This window comes from Oncorhynchus nerka, linkage group LG12, assembly GCF_034236695.1.
Source record: "Oncorhynchus nerka isolate Pitt River linkage group LG12, Oner_Uvic_2.0, whole genome shotgun sequence".
In the NCBI taxonomy this organism is placed as follows: domain Eukaryota; kingdom Metazoa; phylum Chordata; class Actinopteri; order Salmoniformes; family Salmonidae; genus Oncorhynchus; species Oncorhynchus nerka.
Genome location: NC_088407.1, coordinates 4,104,052 through 4,129,346, shown reverse-complemented (window position 1 = coordinate 4,129,346; position 25,295 = coordinate 4,104,052). Strand labels below are relative to the sequence as shown.

Sequence of the window (25,295 nt, the reverse complement as noted above, 5' to 3'; positions counted from 1 at the left end):
TCTCTGTGTCTGTCTCCATCTCTCTCTCTCTGTCTTTCTCTCTCTCTGTCTCCATCTCTCCGTCTGTCTCTCTCTGTGTGTGCCTCTCTCCATCTCTCTGTGTGTAGGTTATTTCTCCCACAGAGAGACGTTGAATGGATCGTGGTACATCCAGGACCTATGTGAAGTGCTCCAGGAGTACGGAACGCGGCTGGAGATCACAGAGATGATGACGCTAGTTAACCGTCGGGTGTCGCTGCGACGCGTAGAGAACTGTGCCGACCGCAACGCCATCGGGAAGAAACAGGTAGACACACACACAGGAAGTAGACACACACACACACAGGAAGTAGACACACACACACACAGGAAGTAGACACACACACAGGAAGTAGACACACACACACACAGGAAGTAGACATACACACACACACAGGAAGTAGACCCACACACAGGAAGTAGACACACGCACAGGAAATACTCATGACATTTTGCCTCACGCTAATTAACCGTTAATTAACATTTAAAAAACGTTTCGCATCTCAAGGCCATTAGGACCTGATGGAGGGACAATAGAGCCCTGAGTACCAGGTCATTGGGACATGATGGTCGTTAGAGCCCTGAGCACCAGGTCATTGGGACATGATGGTCGTTAGAGCCCTGAGTACCAGGTCATTGGGACATGATGGTCGTTAGAGCCCTGAGCACCAGTCAGACTGGCAACACACACACTTTGTCACTCACTCATTTATTCATTAATCTCTCTCTCCCAAATTCATCCTGTCCCAGGTCCCCTGCTATACCTCTATGCTCACAAAGAAACTTTACTTCAGATCCAAGAAGCTCTGAGACAAGATGGCAACTTTACTTCAGATCCAAGAAGCTCTGAGACAAGATAGCAACTTTACTTCAGATCCAAGAAGCTCTGAGACAAGATATCAACTTTACTTCAGATCCAAGAAGCTCTGAGACAAGATATCTACTTTACTTCAGATCCAAGAAGCTCTGAGACAAGATAGAAGACAAGATACTCATATGAACCTCTAACACAGATTTATGTCTCAATTCAATCCTTAGCGCTGGAGCCCTTACAATACTGTACCAGATTCAAGATACTCAACTGAGGCAAGACATTCTACATTATCTACTCCTGGGTCAAAACCAGACATTCTACATTATCTACTCCCGGGTCAAAACCAGACATTCTACATTATCTACTCCTGGGTCAAAACCAGACATTCTACATTATCTACTCCTGGGTCAAAACCAGACATTCTACATTATCTACTCCTGGGTCAAAACCAGACATTCTACATTATCTACTCCTGGGTCAAAACAAGACATTCTACATTATCTACTCCTGGGTCAAAACCAGACATTCTACATGATCTACTCCTGGGTCAAAACCAGACATTCTACATGATCTACTCCTGGGTCAAAACCAGACATTCTACATTATCTACTCCTGGGTCAAAACAAGACATTCTACATTATCTACTCCTGGGTCAAAACAAGACATTCTACTCTACAGAATCAAGACACTGAACAAAGATATTCTGAGACACTAAAAAACAAAAGATATTTTTACAAGATCAAGATACTGCACTAAGACAAGATACTCCACTACCAATTCACAATCATAGAGGTCCTATTAAATCACTAGAGTGGGGTGCTGTGTTATAAACCCTCAAAGTTCCAGAATGGGCTGAAAATGGCAGCCATATTGGTCAGGGAGAAATCCAAACCAGTCCAATAGGTCGTTATCAGTAAAACTTCACAATAAGGTGCAAAGCGTTTGATTTGGCAGCAAGGGGGGGGCAAGGAGAACCCTCAGCTCCGCTAAAACCATTGACAACTACGTGCCGTTTTCAAGGGATTGTTAAATAAATGTAAATGAACTCTTTTTAGTTTTAATATCATCACCTTTTGAAGAGCCTTGTGGGATCTACACATTTCCTATTATTCCACATTGAGCTCTATCGTCAGACGTATACAACAATTAACTGTATGCTTTTCATGATCGGTAAACATCCATTGGTCCTTGTATTTTGAAAAACGTAGAGGGTAGTCAGATCCATTTGGCGTGTAGCTAGCTAGCTAAGCTTAGCAACCGACGTGTCATTTAGCTTCCTCGGAGATGAGGCTTTTGGAAAGAGCTTGTCATCGGCAAGTCCTCGTCCTGGTAAAGTTGTCAGTCGGACTTCTGTCACTACCGCTATAGATGGCAAGAAAATCAAACAAATAGAGCCATCTAGTTTATCCACTGAAAGCTTGTTAACTAGTTATATTGACATGATCTGTTATTAGCTTCTTAGCTAGCAAACCATATTGACTGATCTGTTGTTAGCTTGTTAACTAGCCATATTGACTGATCTGTTGTTAGCTTGTTAACTAGCCATATTGACTGATCTGTTGTTAGCTTGTTAACTAGCCATATTGACTGATCTGTTGTTAGCTTGTTAACTATCCATATTGACTGATCTGTTATTAGCTTGTTAACTAGCCATATTGACTGATCTGTTATTAGCTAGCTAGCCAAATTGACTGATCTGTTATTAGCTAGCTAGCCATATTGACTGATCTGTTATTAGCTTGTTAACTAGCCATATTGACTCATCTGTTATTAGCTAGCTAGCCATATTGACTGATCTGTTATTAGCTAGCTAGCCAAATTGACTGATCTGTTATTAGTTAACTAGCCATATTGACTGATCTGTTATTAGCTTTTTAACTAGCCACATTGACTGATCTGTTATTAGCTAGCTAGACAATTTGACTGTGGCCCATCAATCAATGTAGTCTATCATGTCTTGTCAGCAGAAATCGTAATTAAATACTCTTAAAAACAAATGTTGAAAATGGGATAATGTTGTCTATCTTCGCTAGTTGGGCCTATATTGGTTGGAGAAGAGAAGAAAGTACATTACTTCTACTTACCACGATGTTTAGCCAACTGTACCAAGTTCATACCTGTAGTTTTCATAGTAAACATGATCAGCTAACGATAATGTTACATGGCCCTTCTGCTGTTTGACAGGCAGAGCCCACAAAGGATGGGAAATCAACCTAAACCACTATTGGCCACCACTCATTGTCACTTCTCTTTTACATCACTAAAATATTCAATTAATGATGGCCAATATTGAGAGATATCGCAAGACTACCCTACGTCTCTAAAATGACATGATCAATTGATGTTTACTGATTATGAAAAACAGACAGTTACTTCCTGTATAACTCTGATGATAGAACTAAACAGTTACTTCCTGTATAACTGGGATGATAGAACTAAACAGTTACTTCCTGTATAACTCTGATGATAGAACTAAACAGTTACTTCCTGTATAACTCTGATGATAGAACTAAACAGTTACTTCCTGTATAACTCTGATGATAGAGCTAAACAGTTACTTCCTGTATAACTGATGATAGAACTAAACACTTACTTCCTGTATAACTGGGATGATAGAACTAAACAGTTACTTCCTGTATAACTCTGATGATAGAGCTAAACAGTTACTTCCTGTATAACTGATGATAGAACTAAACAGTTACTTCCTGATGATAACTAAACAGTGATGATAGAACTAAACAGTTACTTCCTGTATAACTCTGATGATAGAGCTAAACAGTTACTTCCTGTATAACTGATGATAGAACTAAACAGTTACTTCCTGTATAACTGGGATGATAGAGCTAAACAGTTACTTCCTGTATAACTGATGATAGAACTAAACACTTACTTCCTGTATAACTGGGATGATAGAACTAAACAGTTACTTCCTGTATAACTCTGATGATAGAGCTAAACAGTTACTTCCTGTATAACTGATGATAGAACTAAACAGTTACTTCCTGTATAACTCTGATGATAGAACTAAACAGTTACTTCCTGTATAACTCTGATGATAGAACTAAACAGTTACTTCCTGTATAACTCTGATGATAGAACTAAACAGTTACTTCCTGTATAACTGGGATGATAGAACTAAACAGTTACTTCCTGTATAACTCTGATGATAGAACTAAACAGTTACTTCCTGTATAACTGATGATAGAACTAAACAGTTACTTCCTGTATAACTCTGATGATAGAACTAAACAGTTACTTCCTGTATAACTCTGATGATAGAACTAAACAGTTACTTCCTGTATAACTGGGATGATAGAACTAAACAGTTACTTCCTGTATAACTCTGATGATAGAACTAAACAGTTACTTCCTGTATAACTGGGATGATAGAACTAAACAGTTACTTCCTGTATAACTCTGATGATAGAACTAAACAGTTACTTCCTGTATAACTGATGATAGAACTAAACAGTTACTTCCTGTATAACTGATGATAGAACTAAACAGTTACTTCCTGTATAACTGGGATGATAGAACTAAACAGTTACTTCCTGTATAACTCTGATGATAGAACTAAACAGTTACTTCCTGTATAACTGGGATGATAGAACTAAACAGTTACTTCCTGTATAACTCTGATGATAGAACTAAACAGTTACTTCCTGTATAACTCTGATGATAGAACTAAACAGTTACTTCCTGTATAACTCTGATGATAGAGCTAAACAGTTACTTCCTGTATAACTGGGATGATAGAGCTAAACAGTTACTTCCTGTATAACTGATGATAGAACTAAACAGTTACTTCCTGTATAACTCTGATGATAGAACTAAACAGTTACTTCCTGTATAACTCTGATGATAGAGCTAAACAGTTACTTCCTGTATAACTGATGATAGAACTAAACAGTTACTTCCTGTATAACTGGGATGATAGAACTAAACAGTTACTTCCTGTATAACTCTGATGATAGAACTAAACAGTTACTTCCTGTATAACTCTGATGATAGAACTAAACAGTTACTTCCTGTATAACTCTGATGATAGAGCTAAACAGTTACTTCCTGTATAACTGATGATAGAACTAAACAGTTACTTCCTGTATAACTGGGATGATAGAACTAAACAGTTACTTCCTGTATAACTCTGATGATAGAACTAAACAGTTACTTCCTGTATAACTGGGATGATAGAACTAAACAGTTACTTCCTGTATAACTGGGATGATAGAGCTAAACAGTTACTTCCTGTATAACTGGGATGATAGAACTAAACAGTTACTTCCTGTATAACTCTGATGATAGAACTAAACAGTTACTTCCTGTATAACTCTGATGATAGAGCTAAACAGTTACTTCCTGTATAACTGATGATAGAACTAAACAGTTACTTCCTGTATAACTGGGATGATAGAACTAAACAGTTACTTACATTTAACATTTACATTTAAGTCATTTAGCAGACGCTCTTATCCAGAGCGACTTACAAATTGGTGCATTCACCTTATGACATCCAGTGGAACAGCCACTTTACAATAGTGCATCTAAATCTTTTAAGGGGGGGTGAGAAGGATTACTTTATCCTATCCTAGGTATTCCTTAAAGAGGTGGGGTTTCAGGTGTCTCCGGAAGGTGGTGATTGACTCCGCTGTCCTGGCGTCGTGAGGGAGTTTGTTCCACCATTGGGGGGCCAGAGCAGCGAACAGTTTTGACTGGGCTGAGCGGGAACTGTACTTCCTCAGTGGTAGGGAGGCGAGCAGGCCAGAGGTGGATGAACGCAGTGCCCTTGTTTGGGTGTAGGGCCTGATCAGAGCCTGGAGGTACTGAGGTGCCGTTCCCCTCACAGCTCCGTAGGCAAGCACCATGGTCTTGTAGCGGATGCGAGCTTCAACTGGAAGCCAGTGGAGAGAGCGGAGGAGCGGGGTGACGTGAGAGAACTTGGGAAGGTTGAACACCAGACGGGCTGCGGCGTTCTGGATGAGTTGTAGGGGTTTAATGGCACAGGCAGGGAGCCCAGCCAACAGCGAGTTGCAGTAATCCAGACGGGAGATGACAAGTGCCTGGATTAGGACCTGCGCCGCTTCCTGTGTGAGGCAGGGTCGTACTCTGCGGATGTTGTAGAGCATGAACCTAGTTACTTCCTGTATAACTCTGGGAAATGGAACACTCTGCAACTTATTGTAACGTTTCAATGATAACGACCTATTGGAAACCAGTCTAATTGGAATGATAACGACCTATTGGAAACCAGTCTAATTGGAATGATAACGACCTATTGAAAACCAGTCTAAATTGGAAACCAGTGGAAAGATAACGACCTGGAATGATATTGGAAACCAGTCTAATTGGAATGATAACGACCTATTGGAAACCAGTCTAATTGGAATGATAACGACCTATTGGAAACCAGTCTAATTGGAATGATAACGACCTATTGGAAACCAGTCTAATTGGAAAGATAACAACCTATTGGAAACCAGTCTAATTGGAAAGATAACGACCTATTGGAAACCAGTCTAATTGGAATGATAACGACCTATTGGAAACCAGTCTAATTGGAAAGATAACGACCTATTGGAAACCAGTCTAATTGGAAAGATAAAACCACCTAATTGGAAACCAGTCCAGTAATTGGGAAGAGATAAACCAGTCTAATTGGGAAGATAACGACCTATTGGAAACCAGTTTAATTGGGAAGATAACGACCTATTGGAAACCAGTCTAATTGGGAAGATAACGACCTATTGGAAACCAGTCTAATTGGGAAGATAACGACCTATTGAAAACCAGTCTAATTGGGAAGATAACGACCTATTGTAGTAAGGCAGGTGATATCAGACATTTTGTAATAGAATTGACAAATCTAAAACAATGGCATAATTATAAATACAGTTGATATGAGTTTTAAAACATATTAAAATATATGAAAACAGACCATAAATGTTTTCATTTTCTTGGAAAGCTGTGAGTGCTATTATATGATACAATATCAGTGCATTTGGGACTTGTCTAAGTGCTTTCGTCTGATAGGCTTTGATTAGACTGAGGTCAGCCAGTGTCTGGCTGTGGATTGGCTGCAGTGTCTGGCTGTGGATTGGCTGCAGTGTCTGGCTGTGGATTGGCTGCAGTGTCTGGCTGTGGATTGGCTGCAGTGTCTGGCTGTGGATTGGCTGCAGTGTCTGGCTGTGGATTGGCTGCAGTGTCTGGCTGTGGATTGGCTGCAGTGTCTGGCTGTGGATTGGCTGCAGTGTCTGGCTGTGGATTGGCTCCATTGTTTGAATGGAATGTTGACCTATTGGGGTGTCAGGTAGCCTAGTGGTTAGAGTGTAGAGGGGGCAGGGTAGCCTAGTGGTTAGAGTGTAGAGGCGGTATTGTAGCCTAGTGGTTAGAGTGTAGAGCCGGTATGGTAGCCTAGTGGTTAGAGTGTAGAGGTGGTATGGTAGCCTAGTGGTTAGAGTGTAGAGGTGGTATGGTAGCCTAGTGGTTAGAGTGTAGAGGTGGTATGGTAGCCTAGTGGTTAGAGTGTAGAGGTGGTATGGTAGCCTAGTGGTTAGAGTGTAGAGGCGGTATGGTAGCCTAGTGGTTAGAGTGTAGAGGCGGTATGGTAGCCTAGTGGTTAGAGTGTAGAGGCGGTATGGTAGCCTAGTGGTTAGAGTGTAGAGGCGGTATGGTAGCCTAGTGGTTAGAGTGTAGAGGTGGTATGGTAGCCTAGTAGTTAGAGTGTAGAGGTGGTATGGTAGCCTAGTGGTTAGAGTGTAGAGGTGGTATGGTAGCCTAGTGGTTAGAGTGTAGAGGTGGTATGGTAGCCTAGTGGTTAGAGTGTAGAGGGGGTATGGTAACCTAGTGGTTAGAGTGTAGAGGGGTATGGTAACCTAGTGGTTAGAGTGTAGAGGGGGCAGGGTAGCCTAGTGGTTAGAGTGTAGAGGGGGCAGGGTAGCCTAGTGGTTAGAGTGTAGAGGCGGTAGGGTAGCCTAGTGGTTAGAGTGTAGAGGCGGTAGGGTAGCCTAGTGGTTAGAGTGTAGAGGCGGTAGGGTAGCCTAGTGGTTAGAGTGTAGAGGAGGTAGGGTAGCCTAGTGGTTAGAGTGTAGAGGTGGTAGGGTAGCCTAGTGGTTAGAGTGTAGAGGCGGTAGGGTAGCCTAGTGGTTAGAGTGTAGAGGCGGTAGGGTAGCCTAGTGGTTAGAGTGTAGAGGCGGTAGGGTAGCCTAGTGGTTAGAGCGTTGGACTAGTAACCGCAAGGTTGCAAGATCGAATCCCCGAGCTGACAAGGTAAAAATCTGTCATTCTGCCCCTGAACAAGGCACTTAACCCACTGTTCCCCGGTAGGCTGTCATTGTAAATATGAATTTGTTCTTAACTGACTTGACTAGGTAAATAAAGGTAAAAAAATATTGGCATTTAATTTGAGAATTTTATGGAATAATTTCGCTAAAACTGTCTGGTTAACATTCTTCAAATTAATTGTTATAACAATATCACAGCACTGGCAAACTGGTTGACCAACTCCCTGACCAAAATGGCTGACATTTACCCCATTCTAGTATTCTAATTCTATTTTCACAATACTGCACTAGAATCAAGAAGCACTGAGGCAAGATACTCTACTGAACCAAGATACTCCACTGAAGCAAACTACTCTACTGCAGGGGTGTCAAACTTATTCCATGAAAGGCTTGTCTGCTGGTTTTTGTTTTTTTTCCTTTCAATTTGTGTCCAGTTAAGACATAGACAACCAGGTGAGGTGAGTTCCTAACTAATCAATTAAGACCTAGACAACCAGGTGAGGTGAGTTCCTAACTAATCAATTAAGACCTAGACAACCAGGTGAGGTGAGTTCCTAACTAATCAATTAAGACCTAGACAACCAGGTGTGGGGGAGTTCCTAACGTATCAATTAAGAACTAGGCAACCAGGTGTGGGGGAGTTCCTAACTAATCAATTAAGACCTAGACAACCAGGTGAGGGGAGGCCCTTACTGAGACCTAGACAACCAGGTGAGGGGAGTTCCTTACTGAGACCTAGACAACCAGGTGAGGGGAGATCCTTACTGAGACCTAGACAACCAGGTGAGGGGAGTTCCTTACTGAGAGCTAGACAACCAGGTGAGGGGAGTTCCTTACTGAGACCCAGACAACCAGGTGAGGGGAGTTCCTTACTGAGACCTAGACAACCAGGTGAGGGGAGTTCCTCACTGAGACCTAGACAACCAGGTGAGGGGAGTTCCTTACTGAGACCTAGACAACCAGGTGAGGGGAGTTCCTTACTGAGACCTAGACAACCAGGTGAGGGGAGTTCCTTACTGAGACCCAGACAACCAGGTGAGGGGAGTTCCTTACTGAGACCCAGACAACCAGGTGAGGGGAGTTCCTTACTGAGACCTAGACAACCAGGTGAGGGGAGTTCCTAACTGAGACCTTGACAAACAGGTGAGAGGAGTTCCTAACTAACCAGTGACCTTAATTCTTCAATCAAGTACATGGGAGGAGCAAAAACCCCGCAGACACTCGACCCTCTGTGGAATGAGTTTGACACGTGCTCTCCTGAACCAAGATACTCTACTGAACCAAGATACTCTCCTGAACCAAGATACTCTCCTGAACCTAGATACTCTCCTGAACCTAGATACTCTCCTGAACCTAGATACTCTCCTGAATCAAGATGCTCTACTGAATCAAGATGCTCTCCTGAACCTAGATACTCTCCTGAATCAAGATGCTCTACTGAATCAAGATGCTCTCCTGAACCTAGATGCTCTCCTGAATCAAGATGCTCTCCTGAATCAAGATGCTCTACTGAACTAAGATACTCTACTGAACCAAGATACTCTCCTGAACCAAGATACTCTCCTGAACCAAGATACTCTCCTGAACCAAGATACTCTCCTGAACCAAGATACTCTACTGAACCAAGATACTCTACTGAACCAAGAGACTCTACTACAGATTGACAATACTATAGCAGATTCCATATACACTGAACCCAATGTACAGTAACTCCACCACCACTACAGCAGTGCTTTCAGATATTATTCACTTAAACATTTTCTTCAGATATTTCTTCAAATACATAAATGAAAAGCTGAAATGTCTTGAGTCAATATGTTTTCAAGCCCTTTGTTATGGTAAGGAGCCTAACTATGTTCAGGAGTAAAAATGTGCTTAACAAGTCACATAATAAGTTGCATGGACTCACTCTGTGTTCAACAATAGTGTTTAATTTTTGAATGACGATTTTCATCTCTGTACCCCACACATACAATTATCTGTCAGGTCCCTCCTCTCTGTACCCCACACATACAATTATCTGTCAGGTCCCTCATCTCTGTACCCCACACATACAATTATCTGTAAGGTCCCTCATCTCTGTACCCCACACATACAATTATCTGTCAGGTCCCTCCTCTCTGTACCCCACACATACAATTATCTGTCAGGTCCCTCATCTCTGTACCCCACACATACAATTATCTGTTAGGTGCCTCATCTCTGTACCCCACACATACAATTATCTGTAAGGTCCCTCATCTCTGTACCCCACACATACAATTATCTGTAAGGTCCCTCAGTCGAGCAGTGCATTTCAAACACAGATTCAACCACAAAGACCAGGGAGGTTTTCCACAGCCTTGCGAAGAAGGGCCCCTTATTGGTAGATGGGTAAAAAATGAACCTATTGGGAAACAGACATTGAATATCCCTTTGAGCATGGTGAAGTTATTAATTATACTTTGGATGATGTTTCAATACACCCCAGTCACTACAAAGATAAAGGTGTCCTTCCTAACTCAGTTGCCGGAGAGGAAGGAAACCGCTCAGGGTTTTCACCATGAGGCCAATGGTGACTTTAAAACAGTTACAGAGTTTAATGGCTGTGTTAGAAGAAACCTGAGGATGGATCAACAACATTGTAGTTACTCCACAATACTAACCTAAATGACAGAGTTTAATGGCTGTGTTAGAAGAAACCTGAGGATGGATCAACAACATTGTAGTTACTCCACAATACTAACCTAAATGACAGAATGAAAAGAAGGAAGCCTGTACAGAATAAAAAATATTCCAAAACATTCATCCTGTTTGCAACAAGGCTGTAAATACGGCAATAAATGTGATAAAGAAAATAACTTTATGTCCTGAATACAAAGTGTCATGATTGGGGCAAATCCAACACGTCACTGAGTAAAACTCTTTCTATTTCCAAGCATGGCGGTGGCTGCATCAGGTTGTGGGTATGCTTGTCATCAGCAAGGACTAGGGAGTTTTTCAGGATAAAAATAAATGGAATAGAGTTAAGGACAGGAAAAAACCTGGTTCAGTCGGCTTTCCAACAGACACTGGGAGATGAATTCACCTTTCAGCAGGACAGTAACCTAAAACACAAAGCCAAATCTTCACTGCAGTTTTGACTTAAATCATCTTGAAAATATATGTCAAGACTTGAAAATGGCTGTCTAGCAATGATCAACAATCAACAATCCAGGTGTGCAAAGCTCTTAGAGACTTACCCAGAAAGACTCACAGCTCTTAGAGACTGACCCAGAAAGACTCACAGCTCTTAGAGACTGACCCAGAAAGACTCACAGCTCTTAGAGACTTACCCAGAAAGACTCACAGCTCTTAGAGACTTACCCAGAAAGACTAACAGCTCTTAGAGACTTACCCAGAAAGACTCACAGCTCTTAGAGACTGACCCAGAAAGACTCACAGCTCTTAGAGACTGACCCAGAAAGACTCACAGCTCTTAGAGACTGGCCCAGAAAGACTCACAGCTCTTAGAGACTGACCCAGAAAGATTCACAGCTCTTAGAGACTGACCCAGAAAGACTCACAGCTCTTAGAGACTGACCCAGAAAGACTCACAGCTCTTAGAGACTGACCCAGAAAGACTCACAGCTGTAATCACTGTCAAAGGTGATCCTAACATGTATTGACTCAGCTGGGTTGAATACATAAATTAGATACTTCTGTATTTCATTCAAGGGGTATAAAATGTTTTAATTTTGTCATTATTAGATGGGTGAGAAAAGAAGGATATTATAATTATATTGAATCCATTTTGAATTGAGGCTCTAACACAACAAAATGTAGAATAGGTCAAGGGGTTTGAATGCTTTCTGAAGACACTGACTGAACCACGAGACAAAGATACTACACAGAACCCAGATACTCTACTTCAGAACCCAGATACTCTACTTCAGAACAAAGATGCTGCACAGAACCCAGATACTCTACTTCAGAACAAAGATGCTGCACAGAACCCAGATACTCTACTTCAGAACAAAGATGCTGCACAGAACCCAGATACTCTACTTCAGAACAAAGATGCTACACAGAACCCAGATACTCTACTTCAGAACAAAGATGCTACACAGAACCCAGATACTCTACTTCAGAACAAAGATGCTACACAGAACCCAGATACTCTACTTCAGAACAAAGATGCTACACAGAACCCAGATACTCTACTTCAGAACAAAGATGCTACACAGAACCCAGATACTCTAGTTCAAAACAAAGATACTACACAGAACCCAGATACTCTACTTCAGAACCCAGATACTCTACTTCAGAACAAAGATGCTGCACAGAACCCAGATACTCTACTTCAGAACAAAGATGCTGCACAGAACCCAGATACTCTACTTCAGAACAAAGATGCTGCACAGAACCCAGATACTCTACTTCAGAACAAAGATGCTACACAGAACCCAGATACTCTACTTCAGAACAAAGATGCTACACAGAACCCAGATACTCTACTTCAAAACAAAGATACTACACAGAACCCAGATACTCTACTTCAAAACAAAGATACTACACAGAACCCAGATACTCTACTTCAGAACAAAGATGCTGCACAGAAACCCAGATCCGATATACTCAACAGACAGAGAACCCGAGACCAGACATGAAACATTAAAACAAATATTTGAAACACTTTGAGCGTTTGTTTTAGTCTGCCTGAAGTGCCAAATGGGCAGGGTTTAAGGTTTCGGGACTATTCAATTGGTCCATTAATCCAGACAAGCTCAATCAAGCACAGATGAAAATGATGAATTTATTTCATATAGTAAATCTCTGAAATGATATTCTTTGAACCCAGGCGTATGACATATTTCTCTGAGTCCACGTGAGATGTAATGTAGAGCTGGTGTTACGCGGAACAAATGAAGGTGCTACAATATTGCTCCTTTTGTAGTGTGTAGTGTGTGGTGATTAGTTGCTGGGCTGAATGTGTGTAGTGTGTGTAGTGTTTAGTGTGTGTGTAGTGTGTGTAGTGTTTAGTGTGTGTATAATGTGTGGTGTTTAGTTGCTGGGCTGAGTGTGTGTAGTGTGTGTAGTGTTTAGTGTGTGTATAGTGTGTAGTGATTAGTTGCCCGGCTGAATGGGGTCCACTGGTAGCTGTAGTTGAATAGGTTTCCTCAGGCGTTTCAGATCACTCTCCACCTACACACACACACACACACACACACACACCATTAGTACTTGGTACAGAGTGAGCTGTAAGAATGTCTGTCCTCACTATAGCCTGGTAGTGTGTTTGTCTGTGTCCTCACTATAGCCTGGTAGTGTGTCTGTGTCCTCACTATAGCCTGGTAGTGTGTCTGTCTGTGTCCTCACTATAGCCTGGTAGTGTGTTTGTCTGTGTCCTCACTATAGCCTGGTAGTGTGTTTGTCTGTGTCCTCACTATAGCCTGGTAGTGTGTCTGTCTGTGTCCTCACTATAGCCTGGTAGTGTGCCTGTCTGTGTCTCCACTATAGCCTGGTAGTTTGTCTGTCTGTGACCTCACTATAGCCTGGTAGTGTGTCTGTCTGTGTCCTCACTATATCCTGGTAGTGTGTCTGTGTCCTCACTCTAGCCTGGTAGTGTATCTGTCTGTGTCCTCACTATAGCCTGGTAGTGTGTCTGTGTCCTCACTATAGCCTGGTAGTGTATCTGTGTCCTCACTATAGCCTGGTAGTGTGTCTGTCTGTGTCCTCACTATAGCCTGGTAGTGTGTCTGTGTGTGTCCTCACTATAGCCTGGTAGTGTGTCTGTCTGTATCCTCACTATAGCCTGGTAGTGTGTCTGTGTGTGTCCTCACTATAGTCTGGTAGTGTGTCTGTGTGTGTCCTCACTATAGCCTGGTAGTGTGTCTGTCTGTGTCCTCACTATAGCCTGGTAGTGTGTCTGTGTTCTCACTATAGCCTGGGAGTGTATCTGTGTCCTCACTATAGTCTGGTAGTGTGTCTGTGTCCTCACTATAGCCTGGTAGTGTATCTGTGTCCTCACTATATCCTGGTAGTGTATCTGTGTCCTCACTATAGCCTGGTAGTGTGTATGTGTGTGTCCTCACTATATCCTGGTAGTGTATCTGTGTCCTCACTATATCCTGGTAGTGAGTCTGTCTGTGTCCTCACTATAGCCTGGTAGTGTGTCTGTGTCCTCACTATAGCCTGGTAGTGTGTCTGTGTCCTCACTATATCCTGGTAGTGTATCTGTGTCCTCACTATAGCCTGGTAGTGTGTCCTCACTATAGCCTGGTAGTGTGTCTGTGTCCTCACTATAGCCTGGTAGTGTGTCCTCACTATAGCCTGGTAGTGTGTCTGTGTCCTCACTATAGCCTGGTAGTGTGTCCTCACTATAGCCTGGTAGTGTGTCCTCACTATAGCCTGGTAGTGTGTCTGTGTCCTCACTATAGCCTGGTAGTTTGTCCTCACCGTAGCCAGTTGGTCTCGTAGTGCGTTGTATCTGTGTGTGTCAAAGTGTTCCATTGCTGCTCTCTTGTGGAAGAAGTGAAGAAACTGACGGTCCTTAGCATCCGGATAGAGCAACTCCTACACACACACACACACCGTTAACACACACACACACACACACACCGTTAACACACACACACACCGTTAACACACACACACCGTTAACACACACACACACACCGTTAACACACACACACACACCGTTAACACACACACACACACACACCGTTAACACACACACACACACACCGTTAACACACACACACACACACACCGTTAACACACACACACACACACCGTTAACACACACCAGAACAAACAGACACGAACACACACTCTTAAGACTCAACTTTTACAAGAGGAGAAGCTTGACACACGCAACAGATCACACACACTGTCTGTCTGTCTGTCTTGCCTGTTTAGTGAGTATGTAGTAGCCCAGGAAGCCCATGCTGGTAGCGTAGGTGATGAAGTAGGTGACTGGTTCCATCACGTCCCAGGCAAACACAAACCTGGATGGGACGGACGGGACAGGGGGGCACAGATTAATGTTTGTGTGTGTGTGTAATCCCTGTGTTTGTGTTTGTCTGTAATCCCTGTGTTTGTGTTTGTCTGTAATCCCTGTGTGTGTCTGTAATCCCTGTGTGTGTCTGTAATCCCTGTGTGTGTCTGTAATCCCTGTGTGTGTCTGTAATCCCTGTGTGTGTGTGTAATCCCTGTGTGTGTCTATAATCCCTGTGTGTGTCTGTAATCCCTTTGTTTGTGTGTGTCTGTAATCCCTGTGTGTGTCTGTAATCCCTGTGTGTGTGTAATCCCTGTGTGTGTCTATAATCCCTGTGTGTGTCTGTAATCCCTGTGTTTGTGTCTAACGCAAGAGGCTTCCATGCTGAGGTCTGTCCAACGCTGGTCAGACCAAGCTGACTCCACACTCCAAGACTGCTTCCATCACGTGGACTGGGACATGTTTCGTATTGCGTCAGATAAAAATATTGACGAATACGCTGATTCGGTGTGCGAGTTCATTAGAACGTGCGTTGAAGATGTCGTTCCCATAGCAACGATAAAAACATTCCCTAACCAGAAACCGTGGATTGATGGCAGCATTCGTGTGAAACTGAAAGCGCAAACCACTGCTTTTAATCAGGGCAAGGTGTCTGGCAACATGACCGAATACAAACAGTGCAGCTATTCCCTCCGCAAGGCTATCAACAAGCTAAGCGTCAGTATAGAGACAAAGTAGAATCTCAATTCAACGGCTCAGACACAAGAGGCATGTGGCAGGGTCTACAGTCAATCACGGACTACAAGAAGAAACCCAGCCCAGTCACGGACCAGGATGTCTTGCTCCCAGGCAGACTAAATAACTTTTTTGCCCGCTTTGAGGACAATACAGTGCCACTGACACGGCCTGCAACGAAAACATGCGGTCTCTCCTTCACTGCAGCCGAGGTGAGTAAGACATTTAAACGTGTTAACCCTCGCAAGGCTGCAGGCCCAGACGGCATCCCCAGCCGCGCCCTCAGAGCATGCGCAGACCAGCTGGCCGGTGTGTTTACGGACATATTCAATCAATCCCTATACCAGTCTGCTGTTCCCACATGCTTCAAGAGGGCCACCATTGTTCCTGTTCCCAAGAAAGCTAAGGTAACTGAGCTAAACGACTACCGCCCGTAGCACTCACTTCCGTCATCATGAAGTGCTTTGAGAGACTAGTCAAGGACCATATCACCTCCACCCTACCTGACACCTAGACCCACTCCAATTTGCTTACCGCCCAAATAGGTCCACAGACGATGCAATCTCAACCACACTGCACACTGCCCTAACCCACCTGGACAAGAGGAATACCTATGTGAGAATGCTGTTCATCGACTACAGCTCGGCATTCAACACCATAGTACCCTCCAAGCTCGTCATCAAGCTCGAGACCCTGGGTCTCGACCCGCCCTGTGCAACTGGGTACTGGACTTCCTGACGGGTGGTGAGGGTAGGCAACAACATCTCCTCCCCGCTGATCCTCAACACGGGGCCCCACAAGGTGCGTTCTGAGCCCTCTCCTGTACTCCCTGTTCACCCACGACTGCGTGGCCACGCACGCCTCCAACTCAATCATCAAGTTTGCGGACGACACAACAGTGGTAGGCTTGATTACCAACAACGACGAGACGGCCTACAGGGAGGAGGTGAGGGCCCTCGGAGTGTGGTGTCAGGAAAATAACCTCACACTCAACGTCAACAAAACTAAGGAGATGATTGTGGACTTCAGGAAACAGCAGAGAGAACACCCCCCTATCCACATCGATGGAACAGTAGTGGAGAGGGTAGCAAGTTTTAAGTTCCTCGGCATACACATCACAGACAAACTGAATTGGTCCACTCACACTGACAGCGTCGTGAAGAAGACGCAGCAGCGCCTCTTCAACCTCAGGAGGCTGAAGAAATTCGGCTTGTCACCAAAAGCACTCACAAACTTCTACAGATGCACAATCGAGAGCATCCTGGCGGGCTGTATCACCGCCTGGTACGGCAACTGCTCCGCCCTCAACCGTAAGGCTCTCCAGAGGGTAGTGAGGTCTGCACAACGCATCACCGGGGGCAAACTACCTGCCCTCCAGGACACCTACACCACCCGATGTTACAGGAAGGCCATAAAGATCATCAAGGACATCAACCACCCGAACCACTGCCTGTTCACCCCGCTATCATCCAGAAGGCGAGGTCAGTACAGGTGCATCAAAGCTGGTACCGAGAGACTGAAAAACAGCTTCTATCTCAAGGCCATCAGACTGTTAAACAGCCACCACTAACATTGAGTGGCTGCTGCCAACACACTGTCATTGACACTGACCCAACTCCAGCCACTTTAATAATGGGAATTGATGGGAAATGATGTAAATATATCACTAGCCACTTTAAACAATGCTACCTTATATAATGTTACTTACCCTACATTATTCATCTCATATGCATACGTATATACTGTACTCTATATCATCGACTGCATCCTTATGTGTGTGTCTGTAATCCCTGTGTGTGTCTATAATCCCTGTGTTTGTGTGTGTGTGTGTAATCCCTGTGTTTGTGTGTGTAATCCCTGTGTTTGTGTGTGTGTCTGTAATCCCTGTGTTTGTGTGTGTGTCTGTAATCCCTGTGTTTGTGTCTATAATCCCTGTGTGTGTCTGTAATCCCTGTGTGTGTCTATAATCCCTGTGTGTGTCTGTAATCCCTGTGTGTGTGTCTATAATCCCTGTGTTTGTGTCTCACCAAGTCAGGTATCCCAGAAAGCTTCCCTGTAGAGAGAGAAAGGCAAGCACCGCCCACTCTATACGCATCGACTGAGACTCCGCCCTCCCAGCCACTTGGGCCCGCACCTACACACACACACACACACACACACACACACACACACAGAAAGACACACACAAACACAGAAAGACACACACACACAGAAAGACACACACACACACACACACACACACACACACAGAAAGACACACACACACAGAAAGACACACACACACACACACACACACACACACACACACACACAGAGAAAGACACAAACACAGAGAAAGACACAAACACACAGAAAGACACACACACACACAGAAAGACACACACACACACAGAAAGACACACACACAGACATACATTACCTAACGTGTTATTAAGCCCATAGACAACAATGGTGTCTGTTTCTACGTGAGTTTCTATGTCCGTCCGTCTGTCTGTCTGTCTCTCTGTGTACAGTACCTCCTCCAGAGGTCCCAGCTCCTGCTTCAGTGTATCCAGTCTGTCTGTCCGTCTGTCTGTCTCTCTGTGTACAGTACCTCCTCCAGAGGTCCCAGCTCCTGCTTCAGTGTATCCAGTCTGTCTGTCTGTCTGTCTGTCTGTCTGTCTGTCTGTCTGTCTGTCTGTCTGTCTGTCTGTCTGTCTGTCTGTCTGTCTGTCTCTCTGTGTACAGTACCTCCTCCAGAGGTCCCAGCTCCTGCTTCAGTGTATCCAGTCTGCGGAGAAGCTGAATCTGTCTCAGTAGCTGGTGTTCTGGCAGGTTGAGAGCTGACTGGAGCATGTGGACTACTGTCTTCATGTCATCTATACTGGTGGAATGTTCTGGAGACTCTGATAGGGGGAGGAGAGAGGAGGAGAGGAGAGATGAGCAGAGAGAGGAGAGGGGAGCAGAGGGAGGGAGGAGAGAAAGGATAAGGTTCCTGGTCAGTTGGGGAACGTTATTTTTATCAGTGACTTGTTAGGTTCTAGCGTTACTTCCATTAGAAGGGTTCTGTGACTTTCCACAGTAACGCTGTGACCCTTTGAACAGTGTGATGAGCTCCTGCTGTAAGTAACGTGGTTTGAACGTTGATCTTTGAACAGTGTGATGAGCTCCTGCTGTAAGTAACGTGGTTTGTACGTTGATCTTTGAACAGTGTGATGAGCTCCTGCTGTAAGTAACGTGGTTTGAACGTTGATCTTTGAACAGTGTGATGAGCTCCTGCTGTAAGTAACGTGGTTTGAACGTTGATCTTTGAACAGTGTGATGAGCTCCTGCTGCACAATAAGGCCTTCAGTCGCCACATCGCTATTTCCTCCAATCGCAGGAGACCAAACCGAGTTTCCACCTGATACACAGATCAATACAAAAACACTGAAAGGGTTCACCTAGGGGTCATGATAGGGGCTTGATGAATTATAATAATTGATTATGCTAATGCTGTATTAATAGAAGGGGAGGGGTTATAAGACCCCTCCCTCTTTACATTTATAGGGACCTACAGATGAACAATATATATATATATATATATATATATATATATTCATTATAGAGGTTTAGTATTTGTTCCACAGTTGATTTCTGGTCTTTTTGCCTCTTATAAAGATGTGAGAAATGCGTGACTGTGATGACAGAACTCTGCAGGGGAGTGTCAGAGATAAGACACGAGTCAGACATTCCACTGTAAATCAACTTGGACATTTACTGCTGAGCTTTTAGACAGCGATATAAACACGAGTTTTAGGGTTGAGCAGGCATGGTTTTGGTCTCAGGAATAGAGAGAGAGGAGGAGGAGAAGAGGAAGATGAGGGGAGGGGGTGGAGGGGAGAAGATGGAGAGGTGGGGGTGGAAGGGTGGAGAGGAGAAGATGGAGAGGTTTTAGGGTTGAGCAGGCATGGTTTTGGTCTCAGGAATAAAACATAATGACGTAGGCAGTGACATCACGAGGGCCGGATTTAGGGTTTAATAAAATAACATGGGACCTTTGATGCAGAACTTACTATGAAACATGCGTTATGTTCCTGATTGTCAAATTCTGTCTGCAATTACAATTAATAAAAGGTTTTTGAATTAATTAAAGATATTGTCATAATGCTAATTTCATCAATGAGCCAATAATTGACGAGGAACAAGGAGGAACGAACCCCCAAAACACCAGAAAACAGAATCAGTTCTGGCAAAAATCAGTGTTCTGTTTCACTGTTGCTGTTAGCAACAAACAGCAATCTGTCCCTGTTAACCTCTGTCCCTGTTAACCTCTGTCCCTGTTAACCTCTGTCCCTGTTAACCCCAAACTACAGGAGTCTGTCCCTGTCCCTGTTAACCCCAAACTACAGCAGTCTGTCCCTGTCCCTGTTAACCCCAAACTACAGCAGTCTGTCCCTGTCCCTGTTAACCCCAAACTACAGCAGTCTGTCCCTGTCCCTGTTAACCCCAAACTACAGCAGTCTGTCCCTGTTAACCCCAAACTACAGCAGTCTGTCCCTGTTAACCCCAAACTACAGCAGTCTGTCCCTGTTAACCCCAAACTACAGCAGTCTGTCTCTGTTAACCCCAAACTACAGCAGTCTGTCCCTGTTAACCCCAAACTACAGCAGTCTGTCCCTGTTAACCCCAAACTACAGCAGTCTGTCCCTGTTAACCCCAAACTACAACAGTCTGTCCCTGTTAACCCCAAACTACAGCAGTCTGTCCCTGTTAACCCCAAACTACAGCAGTCTGTCCCTGTCCCTGTTAACCCCAAACTACAGCAGTCTGTCCCTGTCCCTGTTAACCCCAAACTACAGCAGTCTGTCCTTGTCCCTGTTAACCCCAAACTACAGCAGTCTGTCCTTGTCCCTGTTAACCCCAAACTACAGCAGTCTGTCCCTGTTAACCCCAAACTACAGCAGTCTGTCCCTGTCCCTGTTAACCCCAAACTACAGCAGTCTGTCCCTGTCCCTGTTAACCCCAAACTACAGCAGCCTGTCCCTGTTAACCCCAAACTACAGCAGTCTGTCCCTGTTAACCCCAAACTACAGCAGTCTGTCCCTGTTAACCCCAAACTACAGCAGTCTGTCCCTGTCCCTGTTAACCCCAAACTACAGCAGTCTGTCCCTGTTAACCCCAAACTACAGCAGTCTGTCCATGTTAACCCCAAACTACAGCAGTCTGTCCCTGTTAACCCCAAACTACAGCAGTCTGTCCCTGTTAACCCCAAACTACAGCAGTCTGTCCCTGTTAACCCCAAACTACAGCAGTCTGTCCCTGTTAACCCCAAACTACAGCAGTCTGTCCCTGTCCCTGTTAACCCCAAACTACAGCAGTCTGTCCCTGTTAACCCCAAACTACAGCAGTCTGTCCCTGTCCCTGTTAACCCCAAACTACAGCAGTCTGTCCTTGTTAACCCCAAACTACAGCAGTCTGTCCCTGTTAACCCCAAACTACAGCAGTCTGTCCCTGTTAACCCCAAACTACAGCAGTCTGTCCTTGTTAACCCCAAACTACAGCAGTCTGTCCCTGTTAACCCCAAACTACAGCAGTCTGTCCCTGTTAACCCCAAACTACAGCAGTCTGTCCCTGTTAACCCCAAACTACAGCAGTCTGTCCCTGTTAACCCCAAACTACAGCAGTCTGTCCCTGTCCCTGTTAACCCCAAACTACAGGAGTCTGTCCCTGTCCCTGTTAACCCCAAACTACAGCAGTCTGTCCCTGTCCCTGTTAACCCCAAACTACAGCAGTCTGTCCCTGTCCCTGTTAACCCCAAACTACAGCAGTCTGTCCCTGTTAACCCCAAACTACAGCAGTCTGTCCCTGTTAACCCCAAACTACAGCAGTCTGTCCCTGTTAACCCCAAACTACAGCAGTCTGTCCCTGTTAACCCCAAACTACAGCAGTCTGTCCCTGTTAACCCCAAACTACAGCAGTCTGTCCCTGTCCCTGTTAACCCCAAACTACAGCAGTCTGTCCCTGTTAACCCCAAACTACAGCAGTCTGTCTCTGTCCCTGTTAACCCCAAACTACAGCAGTCTGTCCCTGTCACTGTTAACCCCAAACTACAGCAGTCTGTCCCTGTTAACCCCAAACTACAGCAGTCTGTCCCTGTCACTGTTAACCCCAAACTACAGCAGTCTGTCCCTGTTAACCCCAAACTACAGCAGTCTGTCCCTGTCCCTGTTAACCCCAAACTACAGCAGTCTGTCCCTGTCCCTGTTAACCCCAAACTACAGCAGTCTGTCCCTGTTAACCCCAAACTACAGCAGTCTGTCCCTGTCCCTGTTAACCCCAAACTACAGCAGTCTGTCCCTGTCCCTGTTAACCCCAAACTACAGCAGTCTGTCCCTGTTAACCCCAAACTACAGCAGTCTGTCCCTGTTAACCCCAAACTACAGCAGTCTGTCCCTGTTAACCCCAAACTACAGCAGTCTGTCTTTGTTAACCCCAAACTACAGCAGTCTGTCCCTGTTAACCCCAAACTACAGCAGTCTGTCCCTGTTAACCCCAAACTACAGCAGTCTGTCCCCGTTAACCCCAAACTACAGCAGTCTGTCCCTGTTAACCCCAAACTATAGCAGTCTGTCCCTGTTAACCCCAAACTACAGCAGTCTGTCCCTGTTAACCCCAAACTACAGCAGTCTGTCCCTGTTAACCCCAAACTACAGCAGTCTGTCCCTGTTAACCCCAAACTACAGCAGTCTGTCCCTGTTAACCCCAAACTACAGCAGTCTGTCCCTGTTAACCCCAAACTACAGCAGTCTGTCTCTGTCCCTGTTAACCCCAAACTACAGCAGTCTGTCCCTGTCACTGTTAACCCCAAACTACAGCAGTCTGTCCCTGTTAACCCCAAACTACAGCAGTCTGTCCCTGTCACTGTTAACCCCAAACTACAGCAGTCTGTCCCTGTTAACCCCAAACTACAGCAGTCTGTCCCTGTCCCTGTTAACCCCAAACTACAGCAGTCTGTCCCTGTCCCTGTTAACCCCAAACTACAGCAGTCTGTCCCTGTTAACCCCAAACTACAGCAGTCTGTCCCTGTCCCTGTTAACCCCAAACTACAGCAGTCTGTCCCTGTCCCTGTTAACCCCAAACTACAGCAGTCTGTCCCTGTTAACCCCAAACTACAGCAGTCTGTCCCTGTTAACACCAAACTACAGCAGTCTGTCCCTGTTAACCCCAAACTACAGCAGTCTGTCCCTGTTAACCCCAAACTACAGCAGTCTGTCCCTGTTAACCCCAAACTACAGCAGTCTGTCCACTGTTAACCCCAAACTACAGCAGTCTGTCCACTGTTAACCCCAAACTATAGCAGTCTGTCCCCGTTAACCCCAAACTACAGCAGTCTGTCCCTGTCCCTGTTAACCCCAAACTACAGCAGTCTGTCCCTGTTAACCCCAAACTACAGCAGTCTGTCCCTGTTAACCCCAAACTACAGCAGTCTGTCCCTGTTAACCCCAAACTACAGCAGTCTGTCCACTGTTAACCCCAAACTATAGCAGTCTGTCCCCGTTAACCCCAAACTACAGCAGTCTGTCCCTGTTAACCCCAAACTACAGCAGTCTGTCCCTGTCCCTGTTAACCTCTGTCATGTACATTTGCATCATGTTGATTGGTCAAGAGAGTCCAGAGCAGAAACAGGAACAGCGCCAATGGCGACGAAACATAGGAGGGATTTTCATTATTTTATTCAAATTTGTGCTAACAAAGAAAATGTTAAATAATATTGTAAAAGCAGCGACTTGCATATTTTAAAAACAAACTATTACTTAAATCGTTAAAAACGTAATGTGTTAGATTAATCCGTTAACAACTAAAAGAAGTCTGATTACTCTAACACATCACACTCTACCCTGGTCATGGGTTATTACACACACACACACACACACATCACACTCTACCCTGGTCATGGGTTATTACACACACACACACACACCACACACACACCACACACACCACATACACACACCACACCACACACACTCTACCCTGGTCATGGGTTATTACACACACCACACACACTCTACCCTGGTCATGGGTTATTACACACACCACACACACACACCACACCACACCACACACACACCACACACACACAGAGTTCGGTACCTCTGCCCGGGGAGTGTATCCTGTAGATGGTGCTGTTGATGAGGATCTGGAAGTCCTGATTGAGAACTGTGTCTATAGAGGTGCTAGAGCAAACCCTCTCTCCATCTGAGAGGAGGAGGGGAGGAGAAGGAGGGGAGGGAGAGGAGCAGGAGGAAGATGAGGGGAGGGAGGGGAGAGAGAGGAGCAGGAGGAAGATGAGGGGAGGGAGGGGAGGAGGGGAGAGAGAGGAGGAGGAGAAGATGAGGGGAGGAGGGGAGAGAGAGGAGGAGAGAGAGAGAGGAGGAGGGGAGGGAGGGAGGAGCAGGAGGAAGATGAGGGGAGGGAGGGAGAGAGGAGGAGGAGGAAAGAGGAAGATGAGGGGAGGGAGGGGAGGAGGGAGAGAGAGGAGGAGGGAGGAGAAGGAGGGGAGGGAGAGGAGCAGGTGGAAGATGATGAGGGGAGGAGGGGAGAGAGAGGAGGGGAGGAGGAGCAGGAGGAAGATGAGGAGGAAGATGAGGGGGGAGGGGAGGAGGGGAGAGAGAGGAGGAGGAGAAGAGGAAGATGAGGGGAGGGAGGGAGGAGGAGAAGAGGAAGATGAGGGAGGGGAGAGAGAGGAGGAGGAGCAGGAGGAAGATGAGGGGAGAGAGAGGAGGAAGATGAGGGGAGGGAGGGGAGGAGGGGAGAGAAGACAAAGGGATGTTGTACTGTCAGAATAGGTTATAGTGGAGATGTTGTACTGTCAGAATAGGTTAGTGGAGATGTTGTACTGTCAGAATAGGTTATAGTGGAGATGTTGTACTGTCAGAATAGGTTATAGTGGAGATGTTGTACTGTCAGAATAGGTTATAGTAGAGATGTTGTACTGTCAGAATAGGTTAGTGGAGATGTTGTACTGTCAGAATAGGTTATAGTGGAGATGTTGTACTGTCAGAATAGGTTATAGTGGAGATGTTGTACTGTCAGAATAGGTTAGTGGAGATGTTGTACTGTCAGAATAGGTTATAGTAGAGATGTTGTACTGTCAGAATAGGTTATAGTGGAGATGTTGTACTGTCAGAATAGGTTAGTAGAGATGTTGTACTGTCAGAATAGGTTATAGTGGAGATGTTGTACTGTCAGAATAGGTTATAGTGGAGATGTTGTACTGTCAGAATAGGTTAGTAGAGATGTTGTACTGTCAGAATAGGTTATAGTAGAGATGTTGTACTGTCAGAATAGGTTAGTGGAGATGTTGTACTGTCAGAATAGGTTAGTGGAGATGTTGTACTGTCAGAATAGGTTATAGTGGAGATGTTGTACTGTCAGAATAGGTTATAGTGGAGATGTTGTACTGTCAGAATAGGTTATAGTGGAGATGTTGTACTGTCAGAATAGGTTAGTGGAGATGTTGTACTGT

At 44.8% G+C, this 25,295-nt stretch overlaps 1 protein-coding gene across 1 annotated transcript in view; it reads right to left on the bottom strand.

Annotated features, from left to right (window-relative positions):
• Window positions 1-12,866: 12,866 nt before the first annotated feature.
• LOC135574225 (calcium uniporter regulatory subunit MCUb, mitochondrial-like) overlaps window positions 12,867-25,295 on the bottom strand; it is a 43,700-nt gene continuing 31,271 nt past the window's right edge. The window contains exons 4-9 of the mRNA XM_065025156.1: window positions 23,921-24,025; window positions 18,536-18,690; window positions 17,833-17,939; window positions 14,984-15,080; window positions 14,530-14,646; window positions 12,867-13,275 (exon numbers count right to left, since the gene is read on the bottom strand). Of these exons, the coding sequence (XP_064881228.1) occupies window positions 13,198-13,275; window positions 14,530-14,646; window positions 14,984-15,080; window positions 17,833-17,939; window positions 18,536-18,690; window positions 23,921-24,025 (659 nt within the window). The 3' untranslated portion in view covers window positions 12,867-13,197. The remainder of the gene's footprint in view (window positions 13,276-14,529; window positions 14,647-14,983; window positions 15,081-17,832; window positions 17,940-18,535; window positions 18,691-23,920; window positions 24,026-25,295) is intronic.